The sequence below is a fragment of the Capra hircus genome, chromosome 4 (genome assembly GCF_001704415.2).
Source record: "Capra hircus breed San Clemente chromosome 4, ASM170441v1, whole genome shotgun sequence".
In the NCBI taxonomy this organism is placed as follows: domain Eukaryota; kingdom Metazoa; phylum Chordata; class Mammalia; order Artiodactyla; family Bovidae; genus Capra; species Capra hircus.
Genome location: NC_030811.1, coordinates 45,235,316 through 45,247,343, shown reverse-complemented (window position 1 = coordinate 45,247,343; position 12,028 = coordinate 45,235,316). Strand labels below are relative to the sequence as shown.

Sequence of the window (12,028 nt, the reverse complement as noted above, 5' to 3'; positions counted from 1 at the left end):
AGAGGAAACTGTGTTCCTGGAGTAAGTGAGAGCAGGCCCTGGGCCTCAGCTTCCTGGGTCTGCCCAGGACTTCATACCCCCAGGGTTTGTTTCGAGGGCCAAGGAAGCCTGTTAGGTACCACATAGGTGATAATTATTGATAGTGTGTTGATAATTTATGAAGAAAGCTTGCTTTTTCGGCTCACATGGTGAAACTCCAACATAAATTATGCCGCAGCGCCTGGCACTGCAGTGAGCCACCTGTGTTCACCCAGGACTTCTGCCTGGGCTGGTGCGACCTAATGAGGGTTCACGGTGCTGCGCTCGGTCGGTCTGTCATCAGGGTGATTTAGAAGGACCAGGTGAGATACGGCTGCCTGATTCAAGTCCTGGTTTTAGACCCTGAGCGGTGATAATCTCTGAAAAATAGCAGACTTCAGGCTTCTGAAATGTGGGGAGAAATTGGCCGCCTAGGGCCCCAGTTACTATGTGGGCATGGTGTTTAACCAATGTGGGTCTCCAGGTTCTGCAGGGGTTTTGAGAGGTAAAGTTCCTATGAGGATATCTCAAGAGTTTTGTCCTTAAATCCTACACAGGAAATAGGGCTTGCTGGTCACAACCAGACACTCTCTGACTCCACAGGAGGGTTTTAAGCCCTGGCCCTCTTTTGGAATATGATTTTGAATCTCCATGGTGCAGTCCTGATGAGAGGATGCTCTCAGGGCAGATGAAGGCACCTCAGGGCTCCTATGCCAGCAGTCTTCACCAGGCTGATGGCTCTTTCCGGAGAAGGTCCGGGACACTTTAGCATGAATGGTGATGGTTTAGTTGCTAAGTTGTGTCTGACTCTTGGAACCTCATGGACTGTAGTCCACCAGGCTCCTCTGTCCATGAGATTTCCCAGGCAAGAATACTGGAGTGGGTTGCCATTTCCTTCTCCAGTGGATCTTCCCAACCCAGGGATCGAACCTGGGTCTCCTGCGTGGGAGGTGGTCTCTTGCATTGCAGGCAGATTCTTTTACCGACTGAGTCACGGGGGAAGACCTTTGCGTGAATGCCACATCTTGTTTCCACAGGAGGGCCAGAGCCTCTGGGGCTTCTGCCTGAAGGAAGGAAGCAGTTTTTCTGAGAATCTAAGACTTCTAATCCAATAGGGAGTCATGGGTGCAGCATCTTCACCAACATAGATGGGGCCTCATCTCTGCCTTCTGCTGACAGCTTACCTGTTTCTGGGTAAATCTAGTGGCTTGTTAGGGTGACTCTCTCTCTGTCATCCTCACCACCCTCTTCCTCTGCAAGTGAGTTATACAGATTCTCCCTCTGCTTGGAAACACTTTCTCTGGATTTTTTTTTTTTTGGCTCAGTTCAAGGAAAGCTTCCCTGTTTCAATGCCTCTTTTCTTCCCTCTGGCGCCATTTCTCCCCACAGCCTGACAGCTGCTGTAAACATTCTTGTCTACCTGGATTCCTGCTGGATTGGAAGTAGCTTTTTTTTTTTTTTAATAGAATCTTATTTATTTAAATTTTTAAATTTTTGGCTGGGCTGGGTCTTTGTTGTTGCACACTGGCTTTCTCTAGTTGTGGCTAGCGGGGACTACTCTCTAGTTCTGGTGAGCGGGTTTCCTCGTTGAAGGCTTCTCTTGTTGGGGAGCATGGGCTTTAGGGTGTGTGGGCTCAGTAGCTGTGGTACATGGGCTTAGTTGCCCCACAGCATGTGGAATTTTCCCGGACCAGGGATTGAACCTGTGTTCCTTGCATTGGCAAGTAAATTGCTAAACCACTGGAAGTAGCTGTGAGGCAAGGATCTTGTATCACTGAGGCTGGTTTCTGTTGCAGGTATCCAGTCCCAACTCAAACGTGAGTAAAGGAACAAGAAAGGAGGATGTGTGATTATTTACACGTCACACTTGGAGCAACCCAAGTGTCCCTCCACGGGCAAAGGATAAACATATCGTGATTCATCCATACAATGGAATGTTATTCAGCCTTGAAAAGAAAGGAAGTTCTTGCACATGCTACCACATGGATGCACTTTTTTTTTATAACAGATGCACCTTTAAGACACAGCCAGACACAAAAGTACACACACTGTGTGATTCCACTTGTGTGAAGTACTTAGAGAAGTCAGATTTATAGAGACAGAAAGTACAAAGGCAGGTGCCAGGTTAGGGGGAGGAGGGGGTGCAGAGGCAGTGTTTAATGGCGACAGTTTCAGTTTAGCAGGATGACCAGTTCTGGAGATGGGCAGTGGTGCTGGCGGCACAACATGTGGGTTGCGCCTAACGCCTGTGAGCGGTGCACTTAGAACTGATAAACCGTGTTGTGTCTGTTTCACCTCAGTAGTTTTTTTTAATGGAAATATAAGTGAGTCTCGGAGAGCAGTTGTGGCCTCAGTTTGGTGTCGTGAAGCCTCATTCCTCATTTCTCAGTCCTTGTGGAAACTCCCTCGGACTCTGGGAGTGGGGGTCTCCAGTATCCCCAGGACCTCCAGCCCCAGTGCTGTTAAAGTCTAGCAGGAAGGAGGGAGTTTGTTTCCTGAGAGTTTACTGCAAAGCCCATTTTTGAAAGATGCTCATTCTTTACAGGTTGCTAAGAGTCCTGGTTAGTCACTTGAGAAACTGGCCTCGCTTAGTGCATCATCAGAGTAGAAACTGCTTGGAAAGACTCATTGTGAAGCAAAAACAGTTTCCAGTGTTGCCACATTAGAATTCCCTGCACAGCACCAATGGAATAGGGGCAAATGTGTTTTCTTTCCAGCATGTTTGACTCAAAACCTCTGAATAGAAACAAGACATCTTCAAAGAATAAGAAGAAACAAGATCCCGATTGTAATGAGCTCTTTTATCTGCATTTTCTGATTCTTCTGTGTTATTGAGTAGAAGGAAAACTGGGGGAATAATTCCAGTTTGGATGGGATCTTCGTGGAAGGCTCTCCCATCTGTTAACAGACAGGGGCCATGACTGCAGTAGTGGTCGGGGCCCTTCAGCTCTGCTGGAAGCATGAGAATGTTGATGCTTCTAGAAGAAAGACATTTCATTCTTGGGAGAGCACTCCTAGTACTTACTGGAAATGGTGACCTTAACCCATAGAACACATTCATATGATGTGATTCTGACATAAAGATTTACAAAAGAAAAAAAAAAACTCAAGATCTAGAAAGTATGTGTTTATCCATTTTGGGGCTGTTGATCACTTCCCTCTGTGTTTGTAGTGTATTGATGAGGCTAGAGATGCAAGACTTTGATTTTTGACAAAAAAAGAAAAATCTTCTACGCAGCGTTGTGTTTTTAGTCTTCCGGGGTTTTTCTCTGTTTGATTGTCATTATATCTGGCTGTCTGCTCATCTTTCCCTTGCTCTCAAGAGGACTGGTTAAATAAATGGTCTGTTGTTCATAGACAAATATAAAAAAAAAAAACTACAAGATAAGGGCTCCCTTTAAAAGTTACTACTATTGAACTTCCCATACAATCTTGCATTTAAAAATAATATTTTAAGTTTAGAGCTAGACAACAGAAAAAGGACTATTTTACCTATGAAATGTTTTCTGTAAACCTCATGGTAAGCATAAAGCAAAAGTCAAGAGCTGAGACTGGAAATATGAAAAAGGGCATGTATGCTTAGTTGGGTCCTACTCTTTGTGACCCCGTAGACTGTAGCCCACCAGGCTCCTCTATGCATAGAATTCTCCAGGCAAGAATACTGGACTGGGTCACCATTTCCTTCTCCAAGGGATCTTCCCAACCCAGCAATTGAACCCATGTCTCTTGTGTCTCCTGCATTGGCAGGCAGGTTCTTTACCACTGAGCCACCTGGGACTGAGCAAATCACCACGGATGGAAACCACCAGTTTACAGAGGGAAACAGAAGCAGAAGGAAAAGAAACAACGGAGAAGTAGATCTAGAGCTAAAGAGACCCTAGAAACCATCCTCTTTGATCCTAATTGATGGAATTCTGTGGATGAAGAACCTGAGGTCCCAAAGGTTGAGAGTATATTCCGTGGCCTATGACTCATGGCAGAACCCAGACTAGAACTTGGGGGTCTCTGCTCTCCTTCCCTGGCAGCCCCAGTTTCAAACCCAGAAGTAGAGGGAAAGGAAAGAAAGATTTGTTACTGTTTCATTTTGCAAAACTCTCAAATGTTAGGGAAGGGAACTTCCTGATTAACTACATCATCCCAGGAAGGAGGGACGGGGGGATGGAGATAAATAGATTATAGATGTGAAAGACAGGTATTAAAGTTCATATGAAAGATTTAATGGCAATTTATACTTATTAGGAGTAAGTAGTATATGAGTGAATAATGTTTTATACAGTTTATGATTTTCTTTAATGTAACTAGGAAGACAGGAAATGTTGATTTTCTTTTCGATAATGTTACATGCATTAGTCAATAGTGGCACCTGCATCGAAGAGAACAGTTGTACAGGGATGAACCTTGCTGTTTGGGCCGCTCTTTACCTTTTATGCCTGGCCATTCCCTCCTGTGAAGGCCTCAGCTTCTGAGTCAGGCGGCACCAGGCTCTGGAGGACCGGGAGCTAAGAGCAACGCAGGTCCCCTTTCTTCTTATTAACTTACACCATGTGATGTAAATAATGGTGACCGGAGAGCAAATGTTCCCCAGCTTCCCACAGAACCTCCTGCCGTGGCCTGAATGAGAGCATAAAAATAGACCTTTGGGGAAAGAGCCTGTGACCCTCTCTCACCCTGTTCTGGGTAGAGGAAGTGCAGGAAGGGGAAGCCGAGGGGAGAGGACACCGGACATCCTGGGAGCCCCGAGGGAGAGGCAGGCGCCCTCCTCTCAGCCCTCAGCCCAGGACCATCTGCTCAGAGAAAACCAGGAAGTGAGGGGGTTGATTTCCAAACACTGAAGGCATTATGTGCGCTCCTTTGGGTATCAGTAGGGAAGAGAAAATGAGGGAATGTGGTGAGGAGGAACAGACCTATGGCTTTGCCAGGAGGATGACCAAAAAGTTCCCAGATAAACCTGGGCACCAGAGATCCGACGTGCAGGGGGTGTCCAGCAGTGTCCGTGTAGGCCGTAGTGCCCCTGCACCTGTGGACACGCCCTAATGGCAGCTGTGGCCCTGGAAGTCTTGCTGTCCCGGAGCCCCTCATGTAGTTGGTTTAGGACAAATGGGCCTGCTGTCTGTGGTGTCCAGAGTGGAGAAGAGGCAGCGGGGACTGATGCCTGCTTCTCTGCCCTCATCTCGAATGGCTGTCACTGCACCCCTGAGCCTCCTGTCCAGAGCTGAGAAGATAGAGCCCTGACCCTGAGTCCCCAGTAGGGCCCATGGACGGTTCTCCTTTCAGAAATTTCATGTATTCAACTGTGAATGGCAAATGTGCAAGTTGAACAAAAACCAGTCAGGACACATCCTTCCTGCTGTTGGTGCACGCGCACTTTGAGAAATGAGGCAGATTCTTGCAGAAGGGTCTGCAGGCTTGACTCATGCGACGGGTGTCTCCATCTGTACTTGAACTCAGATTTCAGGGTCCTTCTCCAGCCGTGTGGGACCCCTCTTCTCATGTCTCTAGATTCCCAGTGGGGCTAGGGGGCAGTGCCCCACTGCTTGGAGAATGAAGGGTGTCCCCTTACCTCCCACGAAGACCCACTCGTAGTACCCTTTGCATCTCTGAGCACGTGGAGGGACCAGGAAGCCGGGACTTCCACTCTGAGGTGCTGGGCTACCCCCTTAGGGGTTAAATCCTGTTGCCCTGGCAGGGGCTGATCTGAGCAGAAGGCACCAAACCCAGCCACGTGCCCCAGAGCTGGCTCTAGCTGAGTTAGGAACAAAGCCACTTTCATGGGAAGCACTGTGCTTGTTTTCTGGAACAGGCAGCGTGATAACAGCACAGAGTGGGATCTCATTTTCCTTTGGCTTCTCCTTTGGTGGGACTCCTGTGCACCACTTGAGGGTGGTGTAGGATTCCTGAGGTAGCTAGGATTCCTATGGCCCCTGGACTCGCTGACACGCAGCCCGTCGCTGCATGGGGACCACCGAGAGCAACCTTGGTAGCAGAGGAACTGACCCTGTGAGTAGGTACTGTGTGCATGCTCACGCCATTTGCTCACGGCCCATGACATACTCAAGCAGCCCTGAAGCAGATGTGCTAGACTTAATGGATAAATTGTTTTTCTTTTCTTTTAAGAATGTTTTGTTTATCCATTTTTGACTGAGCTGAGTCTTCACTGCTGCGTGTGGGCTTTCTCTGTTGGCAGCAAGCGGGGGCTACTCTCTGGTTGCAGCACCTTAGCTCCAGGGCATGTGAAGTTAGTAATTGTAGCACACAGGCTTGGCTGCCCAACGGCCTGTGGAATCTTCCTGGACCAGGGATCGAACCCATGTCTCCTGCACTGGCAGGTGGATTCTTAACCACTGGACCACCGGGGAAGTCCCAAACCATTTTTCCGATCCTTGACGTGCTGGATCTGTGCTGCGCCTTGATGTGGGACTGTAGGGCTGATGGGCACAGAGTCCTCTCGCTTCTCACCAGTCTCCTGAACCATATCTGCATCCTTTTTCCTGCCCTGTACTCTTCCCTCTGCACTTCTACTAACTCATTCATAGCATGACTGCCCTGAAGCTCCCACCAGCTGCCAGTCCAATGGAGGGGCCAGCAGTGAACAGTGGAGGCTCCTCTTATCCTCTGGGCATGGAGCCCCTGGATGGTGCCCAGTGCACCGTTATACACATACCCTTTGATCTATCAGTATCCCACCAGTCTTCCAAGATACTGTCAGATACCACTTCCTCCAGAAATTGAACTCTCTCTAGATAGAAACATTTCCTCCTGCAGGTCTGTCTGGAACTCACAGGCTGCAATTCACATGCTCCCTGATGCAGTGCTGATTTGAGTGCTAAGAGCTAGCTGGTGCTCAGCAAATGCATTTCTGAAGTAGAAAATGAACACAGGCTGATATAACTGAAGATGTAACTTTATCATCAGGAAGAGAAGTGTGGGTGCAGAGGAATATCTGAAACACCATGCGTCTTTGCTTTTCTGTCCCACTTCAATCAAAAATATTGAAGGATGGGCTTTGGAGACCATCCTCTTGGTTAATTAATTCAACAAACATTTATTTTAGAACATTTGCTGTAGGATGTTGTGCTGGCATGAGGGACAGTTAAACAGCATAAATAGGATGACTGCATCTGCTCTTGGAATTTATAGGTGAGTCATAGCAGGAGACACACTAGCCCTGTGTGTGTCACTGACGTTAGCACACCCAGCTCTGAGTGATCATGGAGCATTTGCAGCTGGGTGCAGAAGGCAGCGTCCATCCAGGGGCTTATAGTGTATTTTGTACCAATAGAACAGTAGCACTTGACTTTTCTGTAATCAAAAGTTTACTAAAGGTTTAAAAGAATTAACACAAAATTTGAATACCACCCTCTTCCCAAAATGGGACAAGTGCTCTGCTTAAGTTTGTCATTGATTTTCCAAAGTTCTACTATTAAGTGAATAAGTTACTTGTCTTTTTACTTATCCTGCTTAGATTTCATGATTTTTTTTTTTTTTTTTAAGCTTGTGGCTTTAGATTTCTTTAGTCTGTCTTGGGAAATTCTCAGTAAATATATTTCCCAGTATTGATTCTGCCTCCTTGAATTTCTCCACCCCTTCTTAAATTCCAATGATATGTGTTAGAATTTTTCATCATATCTCACATGTCTTTCTCCTCTTTTCTGTATTTTCCATTCTTTTCCTCTCATGGCTTCAGGCTGGATATTTTCCTCTGGACCAGTCATCATTCTGCTGTCTCTAGCCTGCTGATACAATCATTGACCTAAGTAAGGCTTAATTGTACTAATGGTGTTTTTAAGTTTTAGGTTTTCCGTTTGATTATTCTTAATGGACTCCAGGTCTCTGGTGAAATTTTCTCTTGTCTTATGTTTTCTGAAACATTTTCAGTTTGGTGCTGGGTTGCTTAGTCAGCTGTATCAGACTCTTAGTGACTTCATGGACTGTAGCCCACAAGGCTCCTCTGTCCATGGGATTCTCTAGGCAAGAATACTGGAGTGGGTTGCTCTTTCCTCCTCCAGGGGATCTTCCCAACCCGGGGACTGAACCTGTGTCTCTGGCATCTCTTGCATTGGCAAGTGAATTCTTTACCACTAAGCCACTGCAGCTTCCCATTTAAAATCTGTGCCTTTCAACGCCAATGTTTGTATTACCTGTGGTGTGTTTTCTTTTCCTTTTTTTTCTTTTATTTTTTGTTTTGTTTTTTATGTTTTTGTTTTGTTACCTGGAATGCCTGTTCAGTTTTTTAAAATAAATATTTTATATTGTGTCCAAAAATTATAGATAAATTGATAGATAGATGTTAGATGGTTGGATAAATGGATGGCTGAACGGATGGATGAATGGATAGATAGGTGGGTGGACTATGATGGATAGAGCTGAGTAACATGAGTAATGTGAAATTTTTTAACTTTATTATTTTCTGATCAATCCTCCCTTGTTTTAAGGCAGAAAGCAAAATAACTTGTATTTCTCACAGTGTTGTTTTATTGTTATTTATTGACCATGGTAGATTTGTCTAGTTCTCAAAAATTAGTTTTTAAAAGATATTTTGCATATTTTAAAAAATACCCAGAAATAGTAATGATGCTAGACTGTAAGCAGGGTGGACATCTTGTCAGTGGAACACGTGAAGCTGCCTGGGGTTTGTAGGTGTCAGGCAGGGTTTCCTGGTGTTTGGCTTCTCATCCCCCCTTGAAAAGAGTCAGGCCAGGTGGTCTCTGCACCTCCTGGGAGTGAAGACACTGCAGGCAGGGCTCTGTTAGCAGAGGAAAGTGTTAGCTGAAAGCACAAGACTCATCAGTTGCCCACCCACCCCACAGCCGCTGGTTTGCACTTTCTTTGGTTTGCAGGGAGACCCTGCCATTTCTAGAGTGAGAAATGGTTTATCTCAACGGGGCAGTAAGTGTATCAGACTAACTGGCCGTCAGCTTACTCACTGATGATACTCATGAGTATGTGTTGACAGCTGCAGGGACCAGCCAGCTATTTCTCCTTTGGAAATGTGCTGGGAAAGAGGAGGCTGCACTTGGTGGAGTCAGGTCTCCTCCTTCTGCAGCAGAAAGCTTCGCAAGTGGCACTGCTGCTTACAGTCTGCTCATGTTTCCTTGCTCCAGAACCCCGAGGCTGCCCTGAGATTCTCAGTCATTCTGTGGGGATGTCAGAGAGCCCTGTTGGACCCAAACCCACGATGCTCCGGGCCGACATGCCCACGGCGCCCTCCTTCCAGCGGGCATTCACGTCCTCCTGCACCATTTCTGGGAACAGCCCCAGCCAGCGGAGAGGGAGGTAAGGTGGCCATTGAACCAAACACAGGCTGCTCTTACAGACCCCAGCCTGAACACCACAGAGGGAAGAGAGGGGCAGGGGTCTCGTCCTCCACACGACACCGGGCCGCCTTGTGCACTGACAGCCATCGGTCTTCAAAAATGCAGTCAAAATAAAAACTCCTCTGTCCACCTTCACTTTAGCAGGTGGGGTGCTCAAGGAACAGCAGCCAGTTAAGGACCGTGAAGGCATTGTCTGAACTGAGGCTGGAAAAAGGGGTGCAGCGGTCAGGCTAGGAACGGGCCTGCCCAGGGCTGCAGGTTGAGGGTGGGGAGGGCAGGCAGAATGCACTGCTCTCAGGGGAAAAAAAGGAATTTGTGTTAGTGTTTGGGAAAGCCTGGGGTGTGGGGGCGCATGGACAAAGAGAAATGTCCTGTTTCTGCTTCACAAGGGACTGCCCTTGTGCAAATTCACATGCTCAGGGTAGGAATCATTTCTTAGTGTTTTACGTGTGGGCACATTGCTCTACAGTTACCATCCTGAATCCCACTCCATTTCTCTACAGAAAAAGGGGCACATTGCGTATCAGGACTTAACATTACACACACAGCAAATAGGTGTTTGCTAGTGAGATATACATGTTACTTGTCTTTCTGTATTTCTAGTTTCCAATATTTTTTATAATTAAGCTTATTCATTTTTAATTAAAGGATAATTGCTTTACAGTATTGTGTTGGTTTCTGCCAAACATCAACATGAATAAGCTGTAGATATACCTATGTCCCCTCCTTCTTGAACCTCCCCCAGTATTCTTACTGTTGGAATTTCCCATTTCTGATATGGTAATCTCTTGTGTTCTTACTGGTATCCTTAATTAGCCGGTGGTCCTGCAAGCACTTATTGAAAATCGATTGTGTGAGGATGTTGGGCATGGGGAAGAGGAACCCAGGGGGAGGGGGTTTAAGCAGATACATGGGTGGTGCCTGTGTGGTGGGACCAGAGGAAGGACACCGCTAATCCCTGTGCTCACAGGGACACCGGCAGGGAGGGCTTCAAAGTCAGGACGCAGTGGAGCTGCAGCTTGAACTGAAGAGAAGAGGGGGCTTTGCCAGGTCAGAGTGGGAAGGAAGAGGCAAGCAGGCTGTAGAGGCAGGGAGGGCCACCTCCCCTCCCCGAGGTTGTGGACTGAGCATCTGGGGTGAATGGTCAGGTGGGAGGCTGGAGAAGCAGGGCCTGAGTTCTGATGTTTGAGAAGCCCCACGCTGCTGCAAGGGGAACCTCAGTACCCCGCCTCTCATCCCCGTCATGTAGGAACCGATGCTAATTCCCAGGCTAATTAGACTAATTCCCCTAATTAACCAATGCTAATTCTTTCTGGATATGTCATTGTCTCGCCGTTTGTCTTTTGAACAGCCCTTCCTCAGCTGAGCACCAGTGGGTGGAGACCAGCCCCAAGTCCACGCTGACCCTCCTGGGAGGCAGCCGGCCTGGCAAGGACGGCCCCGCGCGGCCCCACTTCCCACCTGCCGACCTCCAGACATCCTTCCACAGCCCTGAGCTGTCCCTGGCGGAGCCGCCGGAAGCTCTGGGTCCCCCGAGCAGCCAGGCCTTCCTGAGCTTCAGCACTGCCTCCATGGTGGGAGGTGGGCTCCCGGCCGGGGAGGACCCTGGGGCCTTGCTGGCCAATTCCCATGGAGCAGCCCAGGCCCCTGGCAATCCACTGACAGCAGCTGAGGCTGCCGACAACAGCTTCCTGTCCCACAGCTTTCTCACGGTGGCGCCTGGACACAGTGGCCACCACAGTCCGGTCCTGCAGGGCCCGGGACTGGCTCTGCCCGGGCAGCCGCCCCTTCCCGAGAAGAAGCGGACCTCAGAGGGAGATCGGTCTTTTGGCTCCGTCTCGCCATCCTCCAGCGGCTTCTCCAGTCCTCACAGCGGGAGTACCATGAGCATCCCTTTTCCAAATATCATCCCGGACTTTTCCAAGGCTGCCGAGGGGGCAGCACCTTCCCCAGGTAGGTGCATCTCCATGGGTAGGGGGCCCATCCTTGTGCTCAAGCCTGCACTCGGGCAGGGAAGCACCCTGGGGTTATGGCTTGGCCTGCCCAGTGAGCACCAGTGCTATTACTGGGCTGAGCGCCTTGAGAGAAGAATCCATAGCCTTCAAGGGGGCTTTTCTATCTCACTGCAGTAAACATAAAGTTAGTTACTCAGTCGTGTCTGATTTTGTGACCCCGTGGACTGTAGCCTCCCAGGCCCCTCTGTCCATGGAATTCTCCAGGCAAAAATACTGGCGTGGGTTGCCATGCCTTCCTCTAGGAGATCTTCCCAACCCAGGGATCAAATCTACATGTCCCACATTGCAGGCGGATTCTTTACTGACTGAGCCCCCAGGGAATCTCAGCCTAGCCCAAAGGAAAATTCCAATCTAGAGCTGCCTCTTAATTCACCTGGGCTTGCCAAGTGACCCTAGTGGTAAAGAACCCTCTTCCCAGTGCAGGCGACATAAGAGACGTGGGTTCAATCCCTGATTCGGAAAGATTCCCTGGAAGAGGAAATGGCAGCCTGCTCCAGTATCCTTGCCTGGAGAATCCCATGGACAGAAGAACTTGGCGGACTATTGTCCATAGAGTTGCAGGGTCAGACGTGACTGAGCACGCACGCACTTCTGCATTATTCACGTTAGATTTTGTTCAACAGCAAAAAACGCCGACATCCACGGTGGTTCTATTTTTTTCCCTTTCACTTGGAGTCAGTG

General features: G+C 48.2%; 1 protein-coding gene across 6 annotated transcripts in view; it reads left to right on the top strand.

Moving 5' to 3' along the window:
- Positions 1–12,028, top strand: part of TNS3 (tensin 3) — a 223,773-nt gene that overhangs the window by 191,500 nt on the left and 20,245 nt on the right. For all 6 annotated transcript variants that reach the window (XM_018047057.1, XM_018047055.1, XM_018047052.1 and 3 more), the window contains 2 exons: positions 9,120–9,291; positions 10,684–11,285. In XM_018047057.1, the coding sequence (XP_017902546.1) occupies positions 9,120–9,291; positions 10,684–11,285 (774 nt within the window). The remainder of the gene's footprint in view (positions 1–9,119; positions 9,292–10,683; positions 11,286–12,028) is intronic.